The sequence below is a fragment of the Rhincodon typus genome, chromosome 11 (assembly GCF_021869965.1).
Source record: "Rhincodon typus isolate 14 chromosome 11, sRhiTyp1.1, whole genome shotgun sequence".
NCBI classification, from domain to species: Eukaryota; Metazoa; Chordata; class Chondrichthyes; order Orectolobiformes; family Rhincodontidae; genus Rhincodon; species Rhincodon typus.
Genome location: NC_063342.1, coordinates 66645868 through 66672795, shown reverse-complemented (window position 1 = coordinate 66672795; position 26928 = coordinate 66645868). Strand labels below are relative to the sequence as shown.

At 44.1% G+C, this 26928-nt stretch overlaps 1 protein-coding gene across 2 annotated transcripts; it reads right to left on the bottom strand.

Moving 5' to 3' along the window:
• Positions 1-1164: 1164 nt before the first annotated feature.
• On the bottom strand, positions 1165-25487 carry dhrs12 (dehydrogenase/reductase (SDR family) member 12). Of its 2 annotated transcripts, none has more exons than XM_020510817.2 (10): positions 24909-25487; positions 20640-20773; positions 17512-17594; positions 14256-14351; positions 10133-10214; positions 7349-7410; positions 7091-7195; positions 6407-6497; positions 6108-6245; positions 1165-2657 (listed from the first exon to the last, which is right to left on the bottom strand). In XM_020510817.2, the coding sequence occupies exons 1-10, from the start codon at positions 24962-24964 to the stop codon at positions 2536-2538; spliced, it is 969 nt and encodes a 322-aa protein (XP_020366406.1). In that variant the 5' UTR covers positions 24965-25487; the 3' UTR covers positions 1165-2535. The 2 variants fall into 2 exon arrangements, with proteins under 2 accessions (XP_020366406.1, XP_048458537.1); XM_048602580.1 differs by having other exon boundaries at positions 25015-25484.
• Positions 25488-26928: the final 1441 nt, after the last annotated feature.

Sequence of the window (26928 nt, the reverse complement as noted above, 5' to 3'; positions counted from 1 at the left end):
GTACCTCCACATTTGGTTTCACCATTAACACAAACCAGTTCAGTTTGGAATTTTAATGTCATTGATGTGTCTAAATTGTTACTGTATAAATGTATTGTCAATCAAAATAAATGTGTTTGAGATTTGCTAGATTTGTCCTAACCTTGAACATTGTACTTGAACATTGTGCGCTTTCCTTCATTATTCTTAGTGTGGCTACAGCATTTGACACATCTCTAGTGCCTTGCCTCATTGTCCCATTTTTATAGGAGTTGCTTGGTTCTCAGTAGTACCTTCTTTCTCTCTTCCTACACACTCATATCCACAGTCTTTAAAGGAACTGTATTCTAGCCTGCTGCAGACTGACATACTGATAACTTCACCTGCAGATTCCACATTTCTGTCGTCTCCGTTTTCCCTAGTGCTATTGTGTCTCATCCCAGTCTTCAATCTTGACCTAGTCAAGACTTCTGCCACATGAACCCAAGTACGGTCAGTACCATCATATTTAGCTTACACCACAAACTCTGCTCCTTAACTTTTGATTCCAATATTTTCCCTGACTGCACCTTAACTGAACACTCTCAATGCTGGAATCCTTCCTCATACCTGAGCACAGTCTTAACTTCACCCTGATCATGGTTGCTGAAGTGGAAACATGGTCCTTTTCTAACTTTGCATTTGTCCCTCTATATCCGCAACCATTTCTTTCACGAGTGTGACTTGGATATTCCGATAGCTGATCAGGCCACCCAACCTTTTCCATTCCCTGTACAAACTTCTGTTTCCCACGTGTAGGTCTTGCTGACCTAACACCTACATTGGCCCTGATTATCACTGGCTTCCTGCAGATGGCTGACAAATAGACAACAAAACCATAAAACACAGGGCCAGATATTTGTGCATTAGGCTGGTCAAATCTCTTGGCCCGTAGATTAAGGAAGCCCATGAACTTATGATACAGTGGGGTTTTGCACACTTAACAAGAAAGATAGTCTCTTTCACTATTAATTATCTTTTGAAATAGTTGTCAAAAGGTATTTATGAGTGCATCAAATATTCAAAAAAATCATACAGAAAAACAGCCCTTGCATATGGAAAGAGGTACACGTCTGTTGAATGTCCTCTTAATCACACAAGGAGCAGTCTTCCTGAAACAAACGTTAAATATTTGGCGTTTAGTTGTCATGGTGAAAGCATTCAAAACATTTTAATAGTTTCATAAAGACAATAGCAGATCTGGATAAAACACATACTGACAGATTTCTTAAATAAATATGAACTGAAATGTGAAGAATCAGGTAATAGATCCCTCAGCTCCTTCCTCCCACATTTGACTACATGCATACCCAAAACCCATGACATTGCCCATCCAGAATTGTGCATGTTTCCAGATTAATGGATATGTGCAGTTATGGGTATCAGCAGGCACTTTCCATGCACTACTGTACTTTTGCATTGACTGAGACACCATCAGAAACAGAGGTTGGTTTGTGCTAGTATTTACTAAAATCCTGGGACTTTTAGCAATGATCAGCCTCCACCACCATATAGAGCCTTAGATCTCTGAGAATGGAGTCAGCAACCAAGAGAAGAACACCAGGGTCTAAGGCAAGGAAAAAAAAAAGAGGGGTAAAGTGGGAACAGAATTGATTAGTAAATCCAGAGGCCCAAATTCATTCTCTTGAGGACACAGGTTCAAATACCGACACAGGTTCATAAATCTGGAACGTTAAAGCTAATTGTATTCATGAAACTATTGTCGTGAAAACCCATCCAGTTTAGTCATATTCTTTAGGGAAGGATATCTACTGTTCTGGTCTATATGTGACTCCAGACCCACAGCAATGTGGATTACCATTAAATACCCTTTGAAAATGGCTGAGCAAGCCACTCAATTCGAGGGCAATTAGGTATGGGTGACAAATGCTGGCCTTACCAGAAATATCCATGTCCCAAAAAGAATAGTAAGGGAGTAAGGCCCCAGAGAGAGATGAGGCCTGCGACAGAGGCAAGGCTGGAAGGGAGCAATGTTGGGGACTGATGGCTGGAGCAAAGGCAGAGGTCATGAAAGAATGTAGTCCACAGAAGAGGACATCTGTGGCAAACAATGCAAGTGAAGCTGGCCATGTTAAATGGATTTTTTTGTCACTGTTAATGACGTTAAAGCATAACAATGTTAAAGGGGAGTCTTTATTTCTATAGTGTGTCCTAGTGAAGGAAGTTGAAAGGAAGCACGGGGAGAAGCAGAAAAGGAAAATGGAGGTAAATAGCTAAAAAGGTCAAAAATAATCACCAGCACTCAGCTGAAAGTGCTGCAAGGATGAAATATTTTCCTGACGGCACTGACCGATGGCTAGAAGTTAAAAGATGGGAAGGTGGGAGAGTAGCTGGAAATAGATGCCAAACAAGTGATCACTCCATCTGTGTTGTGTCTTCTCATTGTGGAGGAGATTGCTCAATCAATAGTGAAAACTATAGGTTAGACAGTGACGCAGAAACAGTTTCACCTCAGTAACTTTTCAAAGAGTTACATTTGCCTTTACCCTGACAACATCAACCGCTGCCAGGTTTATGCTTCATTGCTATTTCCTCCAAGCTATTCATCAGTTTCTCTTCCTCAGCAGCTGTTGCTCTTGTCTGGGCCAGCAGAAGATGGGTTGACACAGGCTTCCTGTCTGTTTAAGGGGAAAACAATAGAGATGCTGAACACAGCAGTTTGAAACAAAGATAAACACTTTATAGTGCAACATGAGAAAATTGTAATCAGATGAAGTGCCTGCACTAGAGATGCCACTTATAATGCTAATCGATTATATTAAACAGAAACGTGGATAGATGTTTTCTCTCCAGCCTGCTAACTTTGGACCCATGGTCCCAAAGCTCACCAGCACTGGGATTTTCCACATTTCCCATCTAGATCTACTGAAGATTAATTTGAGGAGCTGTCGTCGCATATTGATAATATTACTAGGTCATCCAAGGAGACTCAGGTTATGTTCTGGGGACATGGGGCAGCATTCCCTCGACTTTTCTTTCCAGCTGTGTGAGTTTCCATGATCCATGCACGGCAGCGATGTCCCGAACCAGAAGTCAATGTTGTGATTGGCATTCCAATGCCAATTGCTGTCTGGCGAATATTGGAATGGCTGCACGCACACTGTTGGGAAGCTTCAAGGGAACACTGGAAATGGGATCAAATCCTAGCAGACGGCGAAATCTGAATTCAATTCATAAATCTTAAGTCTAATGATAACCGTGAAACCATTGCTGATTGTCCTAAAAACCTGTACGGTTCCTTTAGAGAGGAAGGTTAAATAATCCCAAAATCAAAAGGATCAGAGCTAAATCCTGCAGTCTTGTGTGCAAAAAGCAGGTCAAATCAAACCCAGCCAATCACTGTCCTTTCTCGTTACTCTCGATCATCAGCAAAGTGACAGAAAGGGCTAAGCAATCAACAGGTCTGTCAAACTGATCTATATGGACTTCAGTAAGGCGTTTGACAAGGTTTCTCATGGTAGACTCGTTAGCAAGGTTAGATTACACAGAATAGAGGGAGAACGAGCTGATGGTACAGAACTGGCTCCAAGGTAGAAGCCAGAGGGGCTTACGTTAGAGGGTTACTTTTCAGACTGGAGGCCTGTGAGCAGCCACAAGGATTGGTGCTGAGTCCACTGCTTTTCGTTGTTTAGATAAATGATTTGGGTGTGAACATAGGAGGTATGGTTAGTAAGTTTGCAGATGACACCAAAATTGGAGATGTAGCGGACAGCGAAGAAGATTAACTCAGAGTACAATGGGACGTTGATCAGATGGGCCATTGGGCCAAGGAGTGGCAGAGAGAATTTAATTTAGATGAATAGGAGGTGCTGCATTTGGAAAGGCAAACCAGGGCAGGACTTATACACTTAATGGTAGGTCCTGCGGAGTGCTGCTCAACGAAGCAATCTTGGAGTACAGGTTCATAGTTCCTTGAAAGTGGAGTCGCAGGTAGATAGGATAGTGAAGAAGGCATTTGGTATGCTTGCCTTTATTGGTCAGTGCATTGAGTATAGGAGTTGGACGGTCATGTTGCAACTGTATAGGACATCGGTTAGACCACTTTTCGAATACTGTGTGCAATTCTGGTCTCCCCGCTATAGGAAGGACGTTGTGAAACTTGAAAGGATCCAGAAAAGATTTACAAGATGTTGCCAGGGTTGGAGTGTTCGAGCTATAGGAAGAGGCCGAATAGATTGGGGCTACTTTCCCTGGTGTGTAGGAGGCTGAGGGGTGACTTTATAGAGGTTTATAAAAACATGAGGGGCATGGATAGGGGAAATAGACAAGGTCTTTTCCCCGCAACGGGGGAGTCCAAAACCAGAGGGCATAGGGTCAAGGTAAGAGGGGATAGATTTAAAAGAGACCTAAGGGGCAACTTTTTCATGCAGAGGATGGTGTGTGTATGGAATGAGCTGCCAGAGGAAGTGGTGGAGGCTGGTACAATTACAACATTTAAAAGGCACCTGGATGGGTACATGAACAGGAGGGGTTTAAGAGGGAAATGGTCCAAATGCTGACATATGGGACTGAATGCATTTAGGATATCTGGTTGGCATGGACAGGTTGGACAAAAGGTTCTCTTTCTGTGCTGTATATCTCTGACTCTAAACAGCACTTACTCAGCAATATCTTGCTCAGTGAAGCCCAGTTTGGGTTCCACCATGGCCACTCACTTCATTACAGCCTTGGTTCAAACATGGACAAGAGCTGAATTCCAGAGGTGATGTGAGAGTGACTGCCCTTGATATCAAGGCCACATTTGACCAAGTAGGCCTATTAAAACTTGAATCAAAGGAAAGTGGGTGGATCATCCAATTGGTTGAGTTGTACCTGGCACATAGGAAGATGGTCGTGGTTGTTGGAGGTCAGTCATCTCAGCTCCAGGACATCTCTGCAGGAGTTCCTCAGGGTAGTGTCCTAGACCCAACCATCTTCAACTACTTCATCACTGATCTTCCCTCCATCATAAGGTCAAAAGTGGGGATGTTCGCCGATGCTTGCACAATGTTCAGCACCGTTTCTGACTCCTTGGTTACTGAAGGAATCCATGTTCATATGCAGCAAAGTCTGGACCATATCCAGGCTTGGGCTGACAAGTGGCAAGTAACATTTGCGCCACACAACTGCCAGACAAGGATCATTCTCAACCAGAGAGATGTTAACTATTGCCCGTCGATGTTCAATGCTATCACCATCACCGAATGCCTCACCATGAAACATCACAGGGGGTTAACATTGTCTAGAAATGGAACAGGAACAGTCATATGAGTACTGTGGCTAAAAACAGTAGATCAAAGACAAGGAATTCTGCAGCAAGTCACTCAGCTGCTGTCTCTTAGATACCGGGCCACCATCTAAAAGTGTGTTCTCGAATACTCCCCATTTGCCTGGATGAGTTCAATTCGGAGAAGCTGAACACCATGTGGGACAAAGCATCTCGCTCAATTGGCATTCCATTCATGATTCTCAACATTTACTCTCACAGCACCGACGCTCAGTAGCAGCAGTGCGTACTATCCACAAGATGCACCACAGAAACTCCCTCACATCCCTGCGACAGCACCTTCCAAACCCACAACTACTTCCATCTAGAAGGACAAGGGCAGAAGATGCATGGAAACACCTCCATCTGCAAATGCCCCTCCAAGTCACTCACCATCCCGACTTGGAAATATATCGCCGCTCCTTCAGTGTCGCTGGGTCAGAATCCTGGAACTTGCTCCTTTACAGGATTTCTAGTGTTCCCTACACCTCAAGGACTACAGCGGTAGAAGAAGGCAACTCACCATCACCTTAAGAGCAGTAATGGATGGATGATAAAAGCTGGTTGCACTCAAACCATGGAACAAACGCATTGGGAAAAAAAAAATTAAAGATGTAGATTGCTCCAAATTATTCGCAACTCCCTGAACATTGTATCGAGTGATTTCCAGGATGGTGGAAGGCTTTCCAGAAGATTGATCGTTTCATCTGAACCGCACTGCAGAGTGAAAGCTGCATGTTTCATACCGCAAAGTAGGAATAGCTGGTTAAAATCCTTCTCAAGACAGTGTTGGGTGGATTGAATTCATGCCCGTCGCCCTTACCTTGGAAATAGAGGCCACTGGGTTGCTGTGCTGCGACGTTGGAAATAGCAAGCCAAACCAATGTATCTGCACCTTGAGACGGGGTCCTCAGCCGGTTCTTCATCTTTGTGTGGAAATCCGGCATGGAAGATCTCACAGCTGGCAAGAGAAAGGAGTATTTCATTTATTTTGAAATCAAATGTACTGAGATTTAAAGTCAAACCGTGGTGTACGTCACATCCAAAATAATTCATGCAGTGAAAAAAAAAGATTCATTTAGTCTTTGTGAAAAGTCAGCATTTGGTATCATTTGACATTACCTTCTGTATCAGCCCAGCCTGGATGCATAGAGGAGAAGTGGATGTTCTTATGCATTTTTGCCCATTGCTCCATCATTACCACTTGTTGCCGCTGGGTTAGAAACAGCAGTTAAACAGCAAGAAAGACTGAATCGAGGACAATGTTTAATGTGAAGGCCATGACCCTCAAAAGCTATCGTTTTGATTTGACTCAAAATGCAGAATTGAGCAGGAAATTCAGTGGAACAAAAAAAGGCTGTGTGAGATAACCAGACGGGATGTTCATTTCGGACCCAGAATTGCTCTGATCTCAGCCGATCAATAATGATTCCAGACAAACCTTACCTAATTCTGGCAGAGCAGTTGCTAATTTGGCCTGGGGTTCAATCTAGCAGAGTCCGAAATGGTGAGACTTTCGTCAGGTAGTTCAGATATGAATGTAATATGACTGAAGAAAATCTGCTTAGTGATCAATTACTTGTCCTATTAGATTGGTTAAGTCAACTCCTCTTTTTTTCCCATCTTTCTGATGATTTGTAAAACAAAGGTTCCAGACACAGAGTACATGTGGTCCTGAATTTGACTTAGAAGTACTTCTATCTACTTCTTTACTACATCAAATTCCTGGTTTCCCCTGTATAAGCAGCTCCTAATTCTTATACACAGCTCCAATACATATACACAGCTCACTTTTTGAGGACAAACCTTGTTCTGTGCATAGGCCATGGTCCCATCAAATCTCCCTTTCTCAAACTGCAAATCATCCACGTTCAGTTTCTGGACCAGCATTCCCCCGGACGATACCGTGATCTGGCAAACAAGTCAAAATATTTGATCGACGTGCACAAAAATGAAGGCGTGAAAATATTGGAGCGGAGCAAGAGCACAGCAGATTATGCCAATTAAATGTGACCAAGAAACTGGCATACAATGTAATAGTGGGAAAAATCAAACTGAGCTCACCACTCTGGCATCTTCACATTTTTCTAAGAGAGGTATCAAAGCTGTAGTGAGAATGTACGGACCTGAGAAAAGAAGGAGGAACCCATAACCATTTGCAAATGGCATTAATCCAGTAGATAATTACTTGTAGTTTCGTCATTATTTAATACATTGGTTTTCAAACCATGTTCCTGGATCTTAGAAAATTCACGGGGGGGGGCGACCCTATAACGTCACCAATGCCTTTTCTGAATTCTAGTTTGGGCTTCACCTACTGTAGTCATTCAAGATTTAGCAAATAGTCACCACATCCTGTCTAATAATACCACTTCTTGTGGCACTGTGAGTTAATGGAAACTTACGTAAAGATTTAAATTGGGCAACACTGCAGTCAAGAATTGTGGATGATTTAAGCCCTACCACTGAATGGAATGGAATTAGCTTTATTGTCACATTACAGCACAATCTTATAGAACAGATCCTTAAGAACAAATTCTTAAGAGAAAAAAAATTTAGAAAAGTAAAGAAATAAAACGTCCCGATAACACAACCGACTGGTCTTATACTCTGTAACACCATGAGTAATGATTGTCACAATTTCATGTTTGATTTCCAAAATATTTACATGCAGGAGTGGAGGCAGACCTTGTAGGCTCTCCATGAAAGGTTATTCCTTTGGGGGCACTGATTTTTAAATTTAGCACCAAATGTCTAGACTTTCTCATACATACATCTCTTTTCTAATGCTGCCCGTATTATTGGTACTGAAGTGGACCAGGACTACTGGATCCTCCCATTTCCACTGCACTTCTTCCGCTAGCCCAGAACAGATCTCTTAAACCCCTGAGTATATTCTCAGTTAGAGGTGAACCTGGTTCAGAACATAAATGAGAATCAGTTTAGATAGGGATGGGTATTAGTCAATGAGAGAAGTCGTTCGTGGAAGTGACCTATAGGTCCCCTAACAGGAACCACAAAATGTTTCTGAAAATTCATTCATGGAAAGTGGGCATCACAGACTGGTCCAGCATTTCTTGCCCGTCCCCTAGTTGCCCCTTGAGAAGGTGGTGGTGAGCTGTCTTCTTGAACTGCTGCAGTCTTCCTGCTGTGGGTTGACCCACAATGCCCATTGGGAGGGAATTCCAGGATTTTGACCCGGCAACAGTGAAGGAACGGCGATATATTTCCAAGTCAGGATGGTGAGTGGATTGGAGGGGAACTTGCAGCTGGTGGTATCCCATGTATCTGACGCCTTTGTCCTCCTAGGTTGTATGGGTCCTGAGTTTGGAAGTTGCTGCTTAAGGACATGGGGAATTTCTGCAGTGCATCTCGTAGCTAGTACAAACTGCTGCTACTGAGTATTGGTGGCGGAAGGAGCAGATGTCTGTAGATTCAGTACCAATCAAGTGGGCTGCTTTGTCCTGAATCAGAGATAACAAGGTGTAGAGCTGGATGAACACAGCAGGCCAAGCAGCATCATAGGAGCAGGAAGGCTGACGTTTCGGGCCTAGACCCTTCATCAGAAAAAGGGGAGGGGAAGGGGGTTCTGAAATAAATAGGGAGAGAGGGGGAGGCAGATAGAAGATGGATAGAGGAGAAGATAGGTGGAGAGGAGACAGACAGGTCAAAGAGACGGGGATGGAGCCAGTAAAGGTGAGAGTGTAGGTGGGGAGGTAGGGAGGGGATAGGTCAGTCCAGGGAGGACGGACAAGTCAAGGGGGCGGAGTGTTGTTGCAGCTGCACACATTCTGATTGATGCACACTCCTGACTTGAGCCTTGTAGCTTTGGGGAGCCAGGAGGTGAATTACTCGCTGTGGTATTCCTAGCCTCTGACCTGCTATTGTAGCCACTGTGCTTGTATGGCTAATCCAGTTCCGTTATTGATCAACCGAAACATTCAGGTGGACCCAGTGATGGTAAAGCCATTGAATGTGAAGGGGCAATGTTGGAAATGTCAATGCTTGGCATTTGTTGTAGCACAGATGTTCCTCACCACCTGTCGGCCCAAACCTGGATAACATTCAGATCGTATTGGACTTGAAACGTTAACCCTGTTTCTCACTCCATGGGTATTGCCAGACCTGCCGAGTTTCTCCAGAACTCTTTGTTCTTATTGAAGTAAGGATATTATGCTTCAGTTACAGTAGTTTGAAAACTGTGTACAGTTTTAGTCTTCTTATTTAAAGCCAGGAGGGATGTAAATGCATTACAGGCAGTTCACTAGATTGATACCTGGAATAAGTGGGTTGTGTTATGAGGAAAGATGGGGCAAGTTGTGCTTGCTTTCACTAGAGTTTAGAAGAAGAAGGGTTGACTGATTGAGGTTCATATGATCGTGAATGGTGTGGAAAAGGTAGACATAGACTGGTCAGTGGGTCCAGAACTAGGGGACACTGCATTTAAATTGGAGTCGCTTTTTTAGGATAGAAATGAGGAGGAGATTTTCCTACCCTCACAGGAGGGTTGTACAGTTTTGGAACTCTCTCCCTCAGAAAGTGCTGCAGGAGGGTCACTGATTATTTATCAGGTGCAGGTTGATTCCCTTGCCTAACAAAAATCTCAGGTTGCTGGGAACGTGGAGTTAAAAAACACAAACAGATCGGCCATGATCTCATTTGAAGGGCCGAATGGCCTACTTCCACACCCAATTCATCAAGTGGTGTTTAAAAGTGAAGCAAATTGTATTCAGACACTCAGCGGGGCCCCTCCTTCCAAATGTACCTTGAAAAATCTTTACTGTGATGGTCAAAATACAGTTAAGGAAGGAGTAAACCAAACCATTCATAGAAAGAAAGACAGCTTACCCAATGTATTGGTAGCAAAGTTTGTTTCTAATTGATCTGCAGTCAGCTCTCTCTGATTGACCATACACCCCGCATTATTGATCTAGCAAAGATTTTGAAACAAACATTAATTTGCCTTCCTGATACTCAAACAATTATCAACGTGTTTAACTTTGGAACTCACAGATTAAAGGCTAGTTTTCTGTGCAGACTGCAGTCCCAACACAGAAGGGGCTATTTGGCCATTGTGTCTGCACTGACCGTGACCCATTCCAATATCAATATATTAAGACTTCCATGCCTGTTACTACAAATTCCAACTCTATCTTAAAGCTCAGACACTCAAAGCTATTTGCACTTGCTGGGCAGAATTAGGGATAAGTATATACTCCTTATTCATTCATCCCTTCAACCGTGCCCCATTATTCAATTAGATCATGACAAATCTGTACCTTAACTATTTATCCACCTTGGATGCAAACTGTCCTCAACGTAGAGGCACAGCAGGCCAGGCAGCATCAGAGGAGCGGGAAAGTTGACATTTCAGGTCAGGACCCTTCTTCAGAAATGGGGAGGGGAAGGGAGCTGGGAAATAAATAGAGAGAGGAGGGGTGGGGCTGGGGAAGGTAGGTGGGATGGTGATAGTGTGTGCAGGTAGGGAGTGCTAGGGATTGGTCAGTGAGGTGGGAGAGAAGATGGACAGGTTGTGTCAGGTAAAGGAGTGGGGGTGATGAGAGGGAGGGTTGGTCATGAGACGAGGCCAGAGGTAGGGAGATTTCAAAACTGGTCAATTCCATGTTTAGGCTATCAGGCTGTAACCTCCTGAGGCAGAATATGAGGTGCTGCTCCTCCAGCTTGCGGGTGGTGTCGTTGTGACACTGGAGGAGGCCCAGGATGGACATGTCACCCAGGGAGTGGGAGGGGGAGTTGAAGTGGTTCACGACCAGAAGGTGTTGTTGTTTGTCGCGAACTGAGCGCAGATGCTCTACAAAGCAGTCTCCGAGCCTCCACTTGGTCTCACCGATGTAGAGGAGGCCACATCGGGAGCAGCGGATGCAAGAGACCGCATTGACAGATGTACAGGTGAACCTCTGTCTGATGTGAAAGGTTTGTTTTGGGCCTGGGATGGACGTGAGGGGGTAGGTGTATGGGCAGGTGTAACACTTCCTCTGTTTGCAGGGAAAGGTGCTATTGGAGAGCGTGGAGCGGACAAGGGAGTCGTGGAGACAGCAGTCCCTACTAAAGGCAGATAGGGGTGGGGAGGGAAATGTCTCTTTGGTTGTTGGGTGGGATTGTAGGTGGCGGAAGTGGCGGAGAATGACACGTTGGACGCGGAGGTTGGTGGGGTGATATGTGAGGCCAAGAGGGATTCTGTCTTTATTTTTGTTAGGGGAAGGATGTGGGAGGGCAGAAGTGTGGGAAATGCAAGAGATGCAGCTGAGGGCATTTTTGATCACCAAAGCGGGGTGGGAGGTGGGGATGGTGATGATTGTGGGGGAGGTGATGATGGTGGGGGAGTGGGGGAGTTACGGTCATTGAAATAGAGGACACCTGCAACGTTCGGGAGTGGGACACTCCATCCTGGGAGCAGACATGGCGGAAGAATTGGCAGTAGGGGTTTGCATTCTTGCGGGAAGGTGGGTGAGAGGAGGTGTAGTCCAGGTAGCTGTGGGAGTCGGTGGGTTTGAAATAGATGTCAGTTTTGAGGCAGTTAGCAGAGATGGAGACAGAGAGGTTCAGGATGGAGAGACAGAGGTATTGGAGATGGTCGAGGTCAATTTGAGGTTGGGGTGGAAGGTGTTAGTAAAGTAGATGAACTGTTCAAGCTCCTCGTGGGAGCACGAGGTGGCGCCGATACAGTCATCGATACAATGGAGGAAGAGATGGGGGATAGGGCCAGTGTAGCAGCGGAAGAGGGACTGTTCCACATATCCAATAAAGAGGCAGGTATAGCTTAGGCCCATGCGGGTGCTCATGGCCATCCCCTTAATCTGTGGGGGAATTGAAGGAGAAGTTGTTAAGGGTAAGGACGAGTTCAGTTAAGCGGACAAGGGTGTTGGTGGAGGGGACTGGCTGGGCCTGTAGGAGAGGAAGAAGCTGGGAGCTTTTAGGCCATCTGCATGGGGGATACAAGTGTACACGGATTGGACGTTCATGGTAAAGATGAGGTGTTGGGGGTCAGGGAATTGGAAGTCTTGGAGGAGGTGGAGGGCGTGGGTGGTGTCCCAGACATAGGTGGGGAGTTCCTGGACCAGGGGGGAAAATAAACAGAGTCAAGGTAAGCGGAGATGAGTTCCCTGGGGCAGGAGCAGGCAGGGACAAGGGGTCAGCTGGGGCAGTCAGGTTTGTAGATTTTGGGAAGGAGATAGAAATGGGTGGTGCGGGGTTGGGGAATGATAAGGTTGGAGGCTGTGGGTTGGAGGTCACCCGAGGTAACGAGGTTATGAATGGTTTGAGAGATGATGGTTTGGTGGTCAGGGGTGGGGTCATGACCGAGAGGGCGGTAGGAGGTAGTGTCAGAGAGTTGGCGCCTGGCCTCGGCTATGTAAAGGTCCACGCGCCATACCACTACTGTGCTCCCACCCCCTTATCTGTGGGTTTGATGATGAGGTTAGGGTTGGAGTGGAGGGCTGCATGTTCCGTGGGGGGAGAGACTGGAGCAAGTGAAGGGGTGGAGAGCTTGAGGCGATCGATGTCGCGATGGCAGTTGGAAATGAAGAGGTCGAGGGGGGTAGGAGATCGAGGGAGGGTAGAAGGCCTTGGGGTGGTGACCAGGAAAATGAGGTTTGTTGGAGGTGGGAGAAGGGGTCAGCAGAGGGTGGGTTAGACTCGCGGTTAAAGAAATAGGCACGGAGGCAGAGGCTGCGGAAAAAGTGTTCAACATCCAGATGTAAACGGAATTCATTGATGTGTAGGCAGAGGAGAATGAAGGCGAATCCTCAGTGAGGGGGGAGGTTTGGGGAAAAAGGTGAATACAGCAGGGCTTGGGGCTGGCACTGGGACTGGGTGTAGAGCTGGGAGCTGAGTTGGAGCTGGCTGTGGGGGTGGAGTTAGTGACATCAGCAGCAGCAAACGCATCCCCGCCTCCTTGACCTGACACAACCTGTCCATCTTCTCTCCCACCAATCCACCCCTCCCACCTCACTGACCAATCCCCACCACTCCCTCCCTGCACTCACCTATCACCATCCCACTATTTCCCCAGACCCACCCCTCCTCTCTCTATTTATTTCCCAGTTCCTTTCCCCCCCTCCCCATTTCTGAAGAAGGGTCCCGACCCAAAATGTCAACTTTCCTGCTCCTCTGATGCTGCCTGGCCTGCTGTGTTCCTCCAGCTCCACACTGTTATCTCGGACTCCAGCATCTGCAGTTCTTGCTATCTACATCCTCAATGTACCTCTTTTTTGGCTGAGAATGTTCCTTGTGAATCCACATGCAGTCCACAGAACTTTCATGATGGTGTCTACGTACAGCTCCGTTCAGCTTTAATGTATTTTCTGCCGCTTTACATTCCAACCCCTTGAAGCGTATCCTAACATCTCATCAGCCTTTGACATTATTTTTTCTTTCAGACTTTAACAGCTTTTGTGTATGAACTCCTAAATTGGCACTACCCCTCCAGAGCTCCCAGCTACTCACACTTAGAAAGCAGTCAGAGCTTTGGTGTAAAGTGGAAATCTTTGCTTTTTCCCCACATGGAAACTCTAGCACTGCCATCATTTTATCCACTTAATTTGTAAATGCCCCCATCCCTGCCCCAACTCGACCAGGGCGAGTAACCATTCCAATTAAATCAGAATTTTATTCAGCGAATCACAAACTTAAAATAAGCCTTTCCTTAACTGCAGCAATCAACGTTGTTTTAATAAGTTGTTGAATTGCTGCACTGTTGAATGTTTTCTGCATAAGCAGTACCAGGAAGATGTCAATCTAGACCAGTGTTCAGAATTGAAATTGGTCTTGGGCAAAGTCCCTTCTCATTTCACCAGGTATTCTCTGAATGTTTCCATCGCCACTGGCTGTCTGCTTTCTCCAAGGTGAAATCAAACATTTGCAACTCAAAGAAAATGTGATTTTCTTTTACTTTAACAGCAAAGAAAAAAAATGCACACTATAGCAGAGAAAGCTTTAAAACAAAACTCACCAAAACGTTCAGTTTGTCATTTGATTGCTGGAATGCATCTGCAAACTCCCAGATCATTTTGGGTCTTGACATATCAAGAATGTGGACAAAAACCTCCTTTGAAGAAAAAGGAAAGATAAAGTCAAAGTCAACGTTGTAATTGAAACCAATTGGCTCCAAATCCAACTTTCTTGTACAGTAACCAGACACGGTTACAGGGTATCACGTTCATTACAGATACACCATACCCACCAGGACCCTAACCCATCATTTGAGGAACAAGCTTTGATGAACAGCTCTGTTATTTAATAAAGAAAACCCAATACTGGGTATAACATTTTGAATGCCATGTCATTCTTCGAGTGCTCGCTAACTTACACTGATTCTAGCATCAAATTAAACATTTTCATCCATGTTTTCAAATCAGTCCATGGCCTTGCACCTTCCTATCCCTCAAATCTCCTCCAGGCCTACAACCCTCCATGTTTCTGGCTCCTTACTCACTTCTGATTTTTCCCATTCCACTATCGATGGATGTGCATTCAATTGCCAGGCCTAAGCTCTGCAGTTACTTACTTTAGTCTCTCATTCCTGTTACAAATTTCCGTGAAGCTTTCAGCTTTTAGCCAGCTGACCTACTGTCTCCTCATGTTGCTCAGTGTGACAGCGCTCCCTGTGAAGCAGGATCTTGGGACATGTCATGCACGAACCCCTAACTGCTGTTCTGCAGTTCCCAGCTTCTCAGGAAACACTCAGGTCTAAAGTGGATGCCATTGCATTTACCAACACAACTTCAATTGCCACAGTTTTGTCGGGTGCTAAATAAATGCAAGCTGCTGTTGTTGAACAGTGAGGGATCGACCAAAGGGAATACGAGATTAAATGTATCCATTTCCCTGAAGAAAGTTCCATGGCCACAATATTTATTTTTTAAACTGTGCTACTGTATAATTTAACATAAGCTGTTCTCATCATGAACATTTGAAATTGCAAAAAGTTATGAATTGATTTAAATTAAATGAGTCAACATTTGCAGTAAAATGTCAGACAGTTCCCAGATAAATGTGTTCAACATTTGCACACAAATATTGCACTGTACAATTGCCAGGCTAACAGGTTTACAAATATTGAGAGCTGGTCTGCTTTTAACTTTGAATGCTGCAGTACAGGAGATGTGATGGTGAAGCTGCTTGGCTGGTACTTGCTCAAGAGAGCCACCAGGTGTGAGTCAATGGTACTGCAACAAGACGAAACCAAGCGAAGGAACAAAAACAGAAGTTGCTGGAAAAGCTCAGCAGGTCTGGCAGCATCTCTGATGAAAAAAAAATCAGAGTTAACCTTTCGGGTCTGGTGACACTTCCTCAGAACCGAACAAGATTTGGTACCACCACAGCGTCATATAGCATGGAAACAGACCCTTCAGCCCAACTCGTCCATGCCAACCATATTAGACTTCATTTCATTTCCACTTTTGGCAAGTTCCAAACTGCATGGGAAAGGAACGTCACTGGAATGGGATGATAGTTTGACTTGTCCCACTTTTCATCCAAGTTATGGAGTCTTCAGCCGCCCCAGTTTAATTCTCAGACCTCCCTCCTTTAACGCTTTCTCTCACCACCTACAACTCAACTTTCTGAGCAACCTTTTGTCATGCCTCCTGATCTGTGCCTTACCAATAGCACTCTTGCCTCTGAATGGCTTCAATCCCATTCCACAGGCTTCAACACTCAATCCACACAAACACTGCCGTGCAGTAGTGAGGGAGCATGGACCTACCAGAGCATCTCATCTGAAAGACAAGAGCTCAGCGCTCTTAAAAGGGCATAGAAGCTTTCCCCCCACGTCCTGGCCAATATTTATCTGTAAAATCAACATCACTAAACCACATCCTCTAGCCACCATTGTTCATTGTAGATGTTGGGAGCTTGCTGGATGCAAATTAGCAACAGGAACTACATTGAAGTAATTTATTGGATGTAAAATACAATTGACCAGTGGGATACGTTGGACAAAAGCACAATACAGAATTTTTTTTAATTCACAGGATGAGGGCAGCATTTATTGCTCAGGGTGCAGTTAAGAGTCAACACATTGTTGAGGGCCTGGAGTCACATGCAGGCCAGATCAGGTAAGGACAGCAATTTCCTTCCCTGGAGGACATTAGTGAAACAGATTGTGAATTGTCAGGAAAAAACCAATGAAGTCACAATCATCATTAGACTTTTAATTCCAGATTTTTATTGAATTCAAATTCTACTATCTGCTGTGCTGGGATTTGAACCTGGGTGCCCAGAACATTACCTGGGTCTCTGGATTAACAGATATAATAATACTACTAGGTCATCACCTCTCCAACAGAGGAATGAATGGACTTGTATTTATACAGCACCTTAAGATGTCCCAAGTCAATTCCTTTTGTACTGTACCTTAGTTGCTGTTAGGTAAGCAAAAACAGGAATCTATTTACATACAAGATCCATTGAACAGCAATGAAATGAATGGTCAGTTTATTTTGGAGGGGGGGATAAAAGTCTTGTCAAGTACAAATGAAGGAGTTCCATTTTCTATGATTGGGCTTGACTGGACAGGAGGCCGAAATCTGACCACCATTGATCCCCAACATGAAAGCAGATTATCTCCTTGTTTTTCTCACTACTGTACGCAGTCCCTGCATAGACCTCAACTTCCTGGCCCACGGTCTACTTTATAATTGGCTGTGAAGTGCTTTTACAGTCGTCAGGTGCCAGTTCTTCTCTCATCTCTTAAAAAGGCCCATACGTTCGTTCGAAAATAAAAGCAAAATGCTGCAGGTGCGAGACAGAAAATAAACGCAGAAAGTGCTCGAGAAACTCAGCAGGTCTGACAGCATCTGTGGAGAGAGAAAGAGTTAATGTTTTGAGTCTGATATGACTCCTTGAAGATAGTCTCTGCGGAGTCTCTTCAGCACTTTGCTGTTATCCCACAAATCCATATTGTGGTCCATTGCATGCTAAGCTCAGGGGTAATGACCTGAGAAGTAGGTAGGTAACCTGTTGTCGGTAATATAGCTGTGATTTCCATTGATTAACGCCACAAAGGGGAAATGGCCATTCAGTTGGGTCAAAGCGTTTAAACTGATCCAGAAGATGACGGCCAACCCCAGCACTGTCTGAGGACAACTTAGACCAGCCAGCAAATCCTAACCATGCCCACAACCAAAAGTTAACAAAAAGAAAGGAGCCAGCCACACAAAAAAGGCCACATTCCCCCCAAAACTATTCAGAAATGATACCTTTACCTCATTATTGGTCTCCTTCACAATCTCAGCTTTGGCCTCTTCAGCTCGCTCTTTGTTTCGACAAACAAGGTGAATAACACCGCCTGTAGAAACTCAAACCTTTTATTAAGTGGAATATTCAGCAAATCAGATTACCCGATAAAGGCAAAGTCCTGGAATTCTAGTATCTCTTCCATCCATGACAATTGAAAAAAATATGCCTCACAAATGACAATTAATCCCATTTGAACACAGTAGCTGTTAGACATCTCCACCATGTGGCTACATTCACAGAGGGTCACTCATTCCTGCAATCTTACACCTCACAAGAACTTGCCTTAAACCAGTCAAACTTTGTTTCCAATTTAAGGTCAAAACTTTACAACCTTTTAACAACATCCTACTCACTTCATCTTTAAAGGCGCTGAAATCTGAATAAATCTAAAGTTATAAAAATAGCATTATTACATTCGGTGATAGACCTTCCACCTGAAAATGTAATGAACAGTTCCAAATTAACTTAACACAATGCAGATTTAACCTTTTCACTGTCTAAGGCTCAGTGTAATAGGACTTCTGGTTGTGACATTCACTGTTAAGCTACACCTACTTTAGATGCCTTTCACTTACAAACACAGTATAGTACAAACAGTGGTTTACATTTTACAATGTATGTAATGAATGCTATCAGCATTGTTGGTTAAAATAAATCAGCAAGTAACCTGCAAGTCTATCTTGCACGTCAATTTTGAGAAAATGTCTCAGAGTAGTTCATATTCAAAAATAGAGAAGGAAATGCCATATAACAGGAGGTGAAATGGACAGGGTAACAGAGAGGCCAAAAGCCTACTGACCAAAGACAAGGGTTTTAGGGAGGGAGTTCTGGAGCCCAGCAGGGTTAGATGGAGCATGGGGAGGTGATGGCCTAGTGGTATTATCACCGGACCGTTAATCCAGGAATCCAAGTAATGTTCTGGGGACCCGGGTTCTAATCCCGCCCCGACAGATGGTGGAATTTAAATATCTGGAAATAAGAGTCAAATGATGACCATGAATCCATTGTTGATGATTAGGGGGAAAAAAAACCATCTGGTTCATTAAAGTCCTTTAGAGAAGGAAACTGTCATCCTTACCTGGTCTGACCTACACGTGACTCCAGACCCACAGCAATGTGATTGACTCTGAACTGCCCTCTGGGCAATTAGGGATGGGCAATAAATGCTGGGCTGGCCAGCGACACCCTCATCCCATGAATGAATTTTTTAAAAATGTAGTGACTAATAATTGTTCGGAGGGAATGGGGAGCGGAGAGTGTAAGCTCTGCCAACGTGGACTCGAGCCGATTATTAAAGGTGGGGCAAGACTGAAGATGATAGAAGGCCTAACGATGTATTCACGCTCTCGCAAGTCCAGAATTTTATCTGCCTGCTTCACTGCTGAATTCTGTTTGCTTATCTTCGATCTCATGGATGACCCTTTTAAAATCAGTAAGATTGAGTAGTATGCCATGGAATTTCTACCACCGGAACAAAGCTCCAAGGTGAAGGCAGCTGGAATACCAGATACCTTTGTGAGCAAGGATATAAGATTTCAAATAAGTTCTCATCTGAGGCAGGCAGGAAGGCTGCCTGCGGCGATATGAGAGAAGTCAAGCCTTGAAATGACAACCTCTCACACTACAATTTTGCTCGTAGTCAGTTAGAGGCAGGAGCAAAGACAGTCCTAGGTGATGGAGGTACAAGAATGGACTATTCTAACTGGGGTCGGTGTGGGAGAGGAAGCTCAGTCTGGAGCAGTGAGCCAGAATACCGCTCCTTTGCCCCAACCCGACAGGGTAGATGGGTAACTGATGGGCATGGAGTTGGAGAGTGTGCCAGCAGACTCTGGGACAAAGGGGATGGGATGAGACGTTAGAGTTGGTGACATATGGGAGAAAACGTACCCCCGTCCTTCTGAGTGGTATCACTTAGCAATAGCATATAGAGAAAGGATATAGGAAAGTACAATGTATACAGTGGAGGAACTAACTTCGAAGATGATTTTATCTTTCTATTGCAAAGGAGAGGAACAGAGCCAGGAAAGCACAGTTCGGGGTGGAGGCTGGACTACAGAGGACAGACATTAGAGGAGAATGATGTTTCTAAAACATGCATGAAGTGCGGAGAGGAAAAGCTGTTTGGTAGCTTTTTGACTTGGCTCTCCACCGTAAGCAACCTTCGTTCAGCAAGTACTCAAGGGAGAAAGAGTGACTTCTGAAAGCCTGTTATGTAGAAAGCTCCAACCCACATCTCATCACTCATCAGCACAGTCTGGTGGGAATACAGACTGTGACACAACCATGCCAGCCGCCAAAAGATCCAGCTATCTTTGTGCTCCAGTAAAACAAGCTGATGGCACCAGTCCTCCAACAGTCTGCAAACCAGGCAAAACGGATACATAGTACCATTCATGACTTTCGGAAGTGTAGTCACTGCAAGAAATGCCAAAGAAAACTGCTACCTTGTCAGAATTCTTATTTAAAGCCTTATGGACTCAAAAATAACAAACTGCAAACTCAGCTGCAATGCCCTTCATTGTGAAATACCCTGTGAATGACGTGAGCATGTGGCAAACAGTTGCTTTGCTGAGGAAACAGAAGGTTGTTCATGCCTGTTGTCCATTGCTGCAACCATCACCTCAGAGCTCTGTTCCTGTGCTATAAATTCCACAGCATTCCACTCAATCTTACGGATTTTCAAAGTGTCACCCTTGCTTTTTGGGTAGTAACCTCCATGAGATGGAAGATGAGCTACTGGCGTTCAGCAGTGAAGCGGGTGGTTAACATGCTGGACAGAACCCTCAGGATGGACAGGAACCAGAAAAGGAGATTGATTGGCCCCAGCTTAAGACAGTAACTACACATCAAAACTGCTTCATTGGCAGTGAAGCACTTTGGAACACCCCGAAATCTGAAAAAGATGCTACAATTTTTTTCTCTCGTTCAAAGTTGAAGACAACATGTGGTCAGGATAGGCGCTCCTGTGCTGTCAATAAATATTTATCAATGCTTGCTCTGAGGCTAACCATACTCACTACCACAAGTACAGGGTGTATGCCAGCTATCTAAGCACTGGTCAGCCAGAATCAGGCTAGATTATAGGAATACTCACCCCGTTTTGCAATTTCCATTGCTGTGGCCTTGCCAATCCCGCTGTTCGCTCCAGTGATCAGGAAGCACCTTCCAGACACATCAACATCGAGGTCCTTTGGGGCAAATTGTTGTGCAGCAGCTTCATATCCACTTCTGCAGGGTACAGACCAAACAATAGTGTGATGAACAGGACTAAGGGAGCTCAGTGCTTCATTCCTCCCACACACAGCCAATATGCAGCATCCCGAAGACAGGCTCCATGTTAAAAAAAACACAACACTTGTCTTGCAGCTGATATACAACTGGCAGCTTACCAACATCAGCATTTGATTTCACATTTGAAGAAAGGTCACGCCAGTGCAAGGCCATGTCGTTGGGAAAGGAAGATGTTTTCCCACTTTATTTGAATAACATCAAATTCACTACAGAGCAAGACCGACAACCTAACCACCTCACACACAATCAACTTCAGCATGACGGTTGCAGGACAGAATTTGATCAAGAGAATGTTGGTCTCACAAATTCATGGAGCTATGAGAAACCTTGGGCCATCAAATGGGCATGGGCAGCTTTAAGTTATGCCAATGGACATCCACAACATCTTGACCCAAGAAAAGTTAGCAACATTCGTTATTTTTCCACCCGATTTGAATAACTTTACCTCCATGCACTTGTAGTGAAATGATACATCCGTGACAGATTTATCAGCCTGTGTCCAAGTACCTATAGAGTGATGGTAGCTGCAATTAAGACCAAGAATTGGGTGATACTTTTGCTGCCACTCTTGGGACTGGGACTACATTAAAAAAAATTGAAAGGTTATGGTTCAACTATGCTCAGCCTCAACATTTGCTGGCATGACCTTTCCACTCCTTTAATCCCATCCTTGAGAATGATAGTGGAATCCACATTCCCCAAACAGATACTAATCCTCTCCAACACCGGTTGATAAGCATCAACATTCCTTTAGGATTCAAATCCATCAGCAGAAGGACATGTAAGTCACATTCTTCTTACATGATAGGATTTAGGATTTGGTTTCATCTCAAACGATGAGAGTTTTTGTTTTCTTTTTACCGATACATAACTTGTAGATGTGTACTGTGGGCTAGAAATAAATTAAACAGTTAAGTTGCTTATTCCCTGAATGGTTTAATACATCAGAGGGCAATTTAGCTGACTGTTATTTCGTTACCTGCTGAGATCCAGGATGTGTTAGTTCATGCCCTTTCACTAAATTTTGTATGTGCATTCTTTAACAACAGTCTGGTGAAAGGAAACGGGACCAAGAAGACTATTAATGTTGGAAAACATTGGCACCTCATGACTTGGGGTCTTGTTCACACTACCACGCCATCATAAATGCTCAAAAGAACAGTGCATGACTGCAGGCCTATAGAGGTCATGTGCTCTCCTTCTAAAATTTATAGAAAGACATTAACTAAAGAAACAACATAAGTCACAACTTCCAACCCAGAGGAATAGCAAAATAACATTGCTGATTTCCTTGCACCACTACTGTTTAGTCATTAAGTGCATCAAGGCTCAGACAAATACAATGGAAGCTTTAGCTGCACCCATTTTTGGTTTCGGGTTCAAATCTTCATACAGATGCGGTCATCACTATGCTATACAAACTATTTCCCATTAATTACAGCTTCACCGCACACTGTCCACACATTCGCTTGCCAGGCCAAAAAAAATACACAAACTGTGCATTGCAGTTGGCTATTTAACCCCTACTGTATAATCACTAGAATGGTAAAACACAAAACATGACAACAAGCAATGACCTCCTGCTGAGAGAGAGGGCACCGTTGTCAGGCTCTCATTATCTCTTCCTTTTTAGCCTGTTTGATTTTTCTCGCACTCTGTACAGGTATGACATTCCAGGGTCCCACATAGGAATGTGCCAGACCATCATTGCCTTTACATCCACAGTCATCATTTGGCTGCATTATGCCGTGATTAAAATTTCGACACCATCCAAGAGTACTTCGGGGTTCTGACCTACTGTCGTGACATAAGCATTCAAACTGCCTTCAGGCCTTAATTCGTTAAATCCGCCAACCGGTTACTTAAAGAGGAAAAAGACCTTTGTGGGATTCAGTTGATGAATCTTCCCATCCTCATATGAAAGAATCTATCCTGGCTTTGAAATCCCTACCCCCCATAAAAATCAGATACAAATCATACCTTATCACACTACAGAACACCTTGTTAGTGTCCAGTCCTGCAGAACACCTTGTTAGTGTCCAGTCCTACAGACAGAGGAATTGCTGTCTTTAAAATGGGTTATCAAGCCAAGGCTCCACCATCCCTCTCACATGAAGGATCCCATGGAGTAATTTTGAAGCACAGGGGTATTCTCACTGATGTCCTGGCCAACACTTATCCCTCAACCAAAAATTATGAGCTGGTTATCATCACATTGCTATTCTGGCTGTGACTAAGCTGGTTGCTGCATTTCCTGACATTACAACAGTGACTACATTTCAAAAGTACTTCACTGGCTCTAACACACTCTGGGACATCTAATTTTGTGAAAGGCACTATAAGAATGTACTTCCTTGCTGATTCTTTTATGTCCAACATTTTTTTGGGGTGGGGTCAACGTTTTTATTCATCTATTCCAATATGCAAATATGACAAAAGAAAAGTTGTGACAAAATTGTATTACAGCAAAAAAGTGCAAACTCACATTTAAAAATTGATATTCATTTTTTTTAAAACATCTGGAAATGCAGCAGCCCCAGAAGTGAAAAAAAAAGACAGTAAAACTTACAAATTACACTGATCAGACTTGGTTTGTGTACCTCAGATGAGGTCAATGTAAAGTCACCATCATCTCACTCTCTCATTAGAGAGCGATGACTGGTGGTGGTTTTAAAACTAAGGGTCTCCACATCTCAAGGTACAGAGGTGGGAATATCACAGTCACCTCAGCCAGTGCGGGAATTGTATGTGCTGGCATCACTCTACATTGCAAACCAGCCATTCAGCCAACTGAATCAGAGATAGTAGGAACTGCAGATGCTGGAGAATCCGATACAACAAGGTGCAGGGCTGGATGAACACAGCAGGCCAAGCAGCATCATAGGAGCAGAAAGGCTGACGTTTCGGGCCTAGACCCTTCATCAACTGAGCTAACTGCAAGTCTCAAAGCAGTATTCTAGTGCAACCAGCATATTCACTTCCCACTTCAATTGCTGTTGTCTTACTGCTATTTTCTCTTTCTGCAGAGCAATGTCTTGCTTCTGTCACCTCAAATCTTCAGACTTTGATGCTCTCTGAGAAGTTTCTTTATTTAATTAATTTGCACTTAAAGAGCAACTGAAATGATTGCTGTGATTAAGATGGATGGGATTCGTTTTTAGTAATGAGCCTGGTTTAGGTGACTCGACAAGGTCTTTTCCCTGGGGTGGGGCAGTCCAAAACTAGAGGGCATAAGTTCAAGGTGAGAGGGGAAAAATATAACGGGGAACTTTTTCATGCAGAGGGTGGTGCGTGTATGGAATGAGCTGTCAGAGGAAGTGGTAAAGGCTGGTACAATTACAACATTTAAAGGCATCTGGATGGGTATATGAATAGGAAGGGTTTAGAGGGATATGGGCCAAATGCTGGTCAAAGGGATTAGATTAGGATATTTGGCCAGCATGGAACAGTTAGAGCGAGGGGTCTGTTTCCATGTTGTATAACTCTACGGAGGAGCTTGAAAAGGAAGCAGGCAGAGGGATGAAAAAAACTACAACTCCCAGCATTCTCTAAATATATCCCCAGCTCACGTTGTAAGACCCTGTGCCTTGTACAACTGATTTAAATTGATATCCAGAAAGTGTGTTCTCCAGTGTAATGATAAACTGCATTAACCAGAGGCACCACCGAACTGGACTTTTATATACACTATCCTCTCTGCAATGATTTTTTTTTAAAAAAGGCTTATTTTAGAACTAGAACGGCACACAATCCCCCCGAATAGCCCTAGATTAACGGGTCTCGGTATTTCTTTTCCATTTGCAAAAAGTACTGAGCGACCCAGCCCCATGTTATGTAACCGCGTCCTGGAGAGTGTGTGTAATACCGCGGGCTGGAAATGTCACTCGTTCTAATCTATCGTTTTTGTCTTACAATGTCCTACTGAACCCGCAAAGCTCTCAAATAACCCCTTTGCAAGGAACACCCAAGAAAAAGGTAGAAGCAGCAACGAAAGCAGATATCCCCGGCTGCCAGTGTGCACAGAAGAGATAGGCTGAATGGCCGAGGGAGGGGATTAGCGATCAGCACTCACTTTGTATACTCGCGCAAGCCCTTGAGAAACCACACGCCGTTTCTGTAGAAGGTCATGTCAGCGGCTCCTCGCTTCCTCTTCTAGTCCCCCACCCCGTTTTACTGACCTGCTGCCTTCATGTCCCAGCAGCGTTAGGTAAGCTCCCTCTCCACCACAACCTCTTGCTTCCACTTATCCACAAAACACTCATTCACCGCCCGGAAGCAAAACGAAAAGGCAACAACAACTTGCAAGCTGCCTCCGCATTCAGCAAGCGCCCCCCACCGACACATTGGTCAAATTCCGACAGGTCACGCTGAAAGTGGGGCCTTCGTAAACTGGAATTCCGGAATTGTCTTCAAACCTCTCAGGAAATAAGGATTAAACCACATTCTTTTTTGTTTCCATTCTCATGTATTAGCTGCGATCTAGGACTGTGTGTGGTGGCAAATGTTATGATTAAATTTCCAGGAATCGCTCCTGTATAGCAAATAATATGCATTCATATAGCGCCTTGGACGTTTCACTTCCCAGGAATCAAAATGACACTGAGCTACATAATGCAAAATTGCAACAGCAAGCTTGATCCCAGAGCTGGGTTTGAGGAAACATGGGGCTCTGGGATAGAACGAGGCTGTTGCAATCAGACCAGCTTCATTAAACTGTGCTGGGAGAGGCGTCCTGGCCAATCCAATTAATTAATCATGGGGAGGGCGGAGGGTCATGCAGGCTTACAAAGCACTAGCATTTGGTGGCATCACAGGACAACTATTTTGATGATGCTACCCAGGATGTGAAGGGATAGAGTGTACCAACATAGAAAAACAGCAATTCATTAGGATCAAAGCAGGAACAAATGATTAAAAGGCAAAACTCATTTCTTAAACTTTTTTTTAAAAATTAACTCATAGGATGCAGGCATCACAGGTTAGGCCAGCATTTATTGCCCATCCCTAATTGCACAGAGGGCATTTAAGAGTCAACCACATTGCTGTGGGTCTAGAGTCACATGTAGGCCAGACCAGATAAGGATAGCAGATTTCCTGCCCTAAAGGACATTAGTGAACCAGATGGGATAACACAGTGTGGAGCTGGAGGAACACAGCAGGCCAGGCAGCATCAGAGGAGCAGGAAAGCTGACATTTCGGGTCGAGAACCTTGCTGCACACTGTGTTATCTTTGACTCCAGCATCAGCAGTTCTTACTACCTCTGTTATACAATGTACTTGTTGGAACAGAGAATGATTACTTGGAGAATGATATGGCTGATGACAACATGAATGCTTGAAGATCATTTTGATAATCCATTTGATGCCATTCAAGAAGCAAATTAGAATGAATTACTTGGTTCTGAAGGCAAGAAGAGGGCAATTTATAGATATTAATACATGATGAGTACAGGCTTTGCTGCTATGTATCATCTTTTTCTTTTTTTATTCTTCATTCATGGGAAGTGGGCATCGCATTTATTGCCCATCCCTAATTGCTCAGAGGACAGTTAAGAATCAGTTACATTGCTGTGGGTCTAGGATCACATGTAAACCAGACCAGGTAAAGATGGCGGTTTCCTTCCCGAAAGGACATTAATGAACTAGATGGGTTTTTCTGATAATGAAACTCTTAATTCCAGAGGTTTCTTAAAAATTGCATTCAAATTCTGCTATTGTGAGATTTGATACCAGGTCCGCAGAATATTACCTGGGTCTATGGATAATAGTCCAGCACAAATGCCACTAGGCCTGACACCTCCCCACTTTCTGATTAAAACAAAACTGAGTGAAGTATCTAAATTTGAATATATGGCTTTTGAATTCAATAACTGTAATGAATTTTATTTACAGAAATGAAAATCTATCCCCATGAAGGTCATTATCTAATTTGTAAATTAATATTTAATAAAAATAGTTTTGGCTCCTTTGTGCTATGGCCAGGGATGGACAGTTACTGGGGACAGTCTCCAATGTAGGCGTAGTGATTGTAATGAGATCAGTCAGGTGGACCTCACAGAATACAAGTTCCCTGATTGGGGCTGTTAATCTGG

Bases quoted from the DNA above. Each gene is read 5' to 3' on its own strand.
- dhrs12 (XM_020510817.2), bottom strand. From the start codon at position 24,964: ATGACCTTCTACAGAAACGGCGTGTGGTTTCTCAAGGGCTTGCGCGAG. The intron at 10,215-14,255 runs GTGAGTTTTGTT...AATCTTTGCTAG, and splicing joins ATGACAAACTGAACGTTTTG to ATCAATAATGCGGGGTGTAT. The intron at 7,411-10,132 runs GTAAGCTGTCTT...TTCTTTTCTCAG, and splicing joins CTTTGCTACCAATACATTGG to GTCCGTACATTCTCACTACA.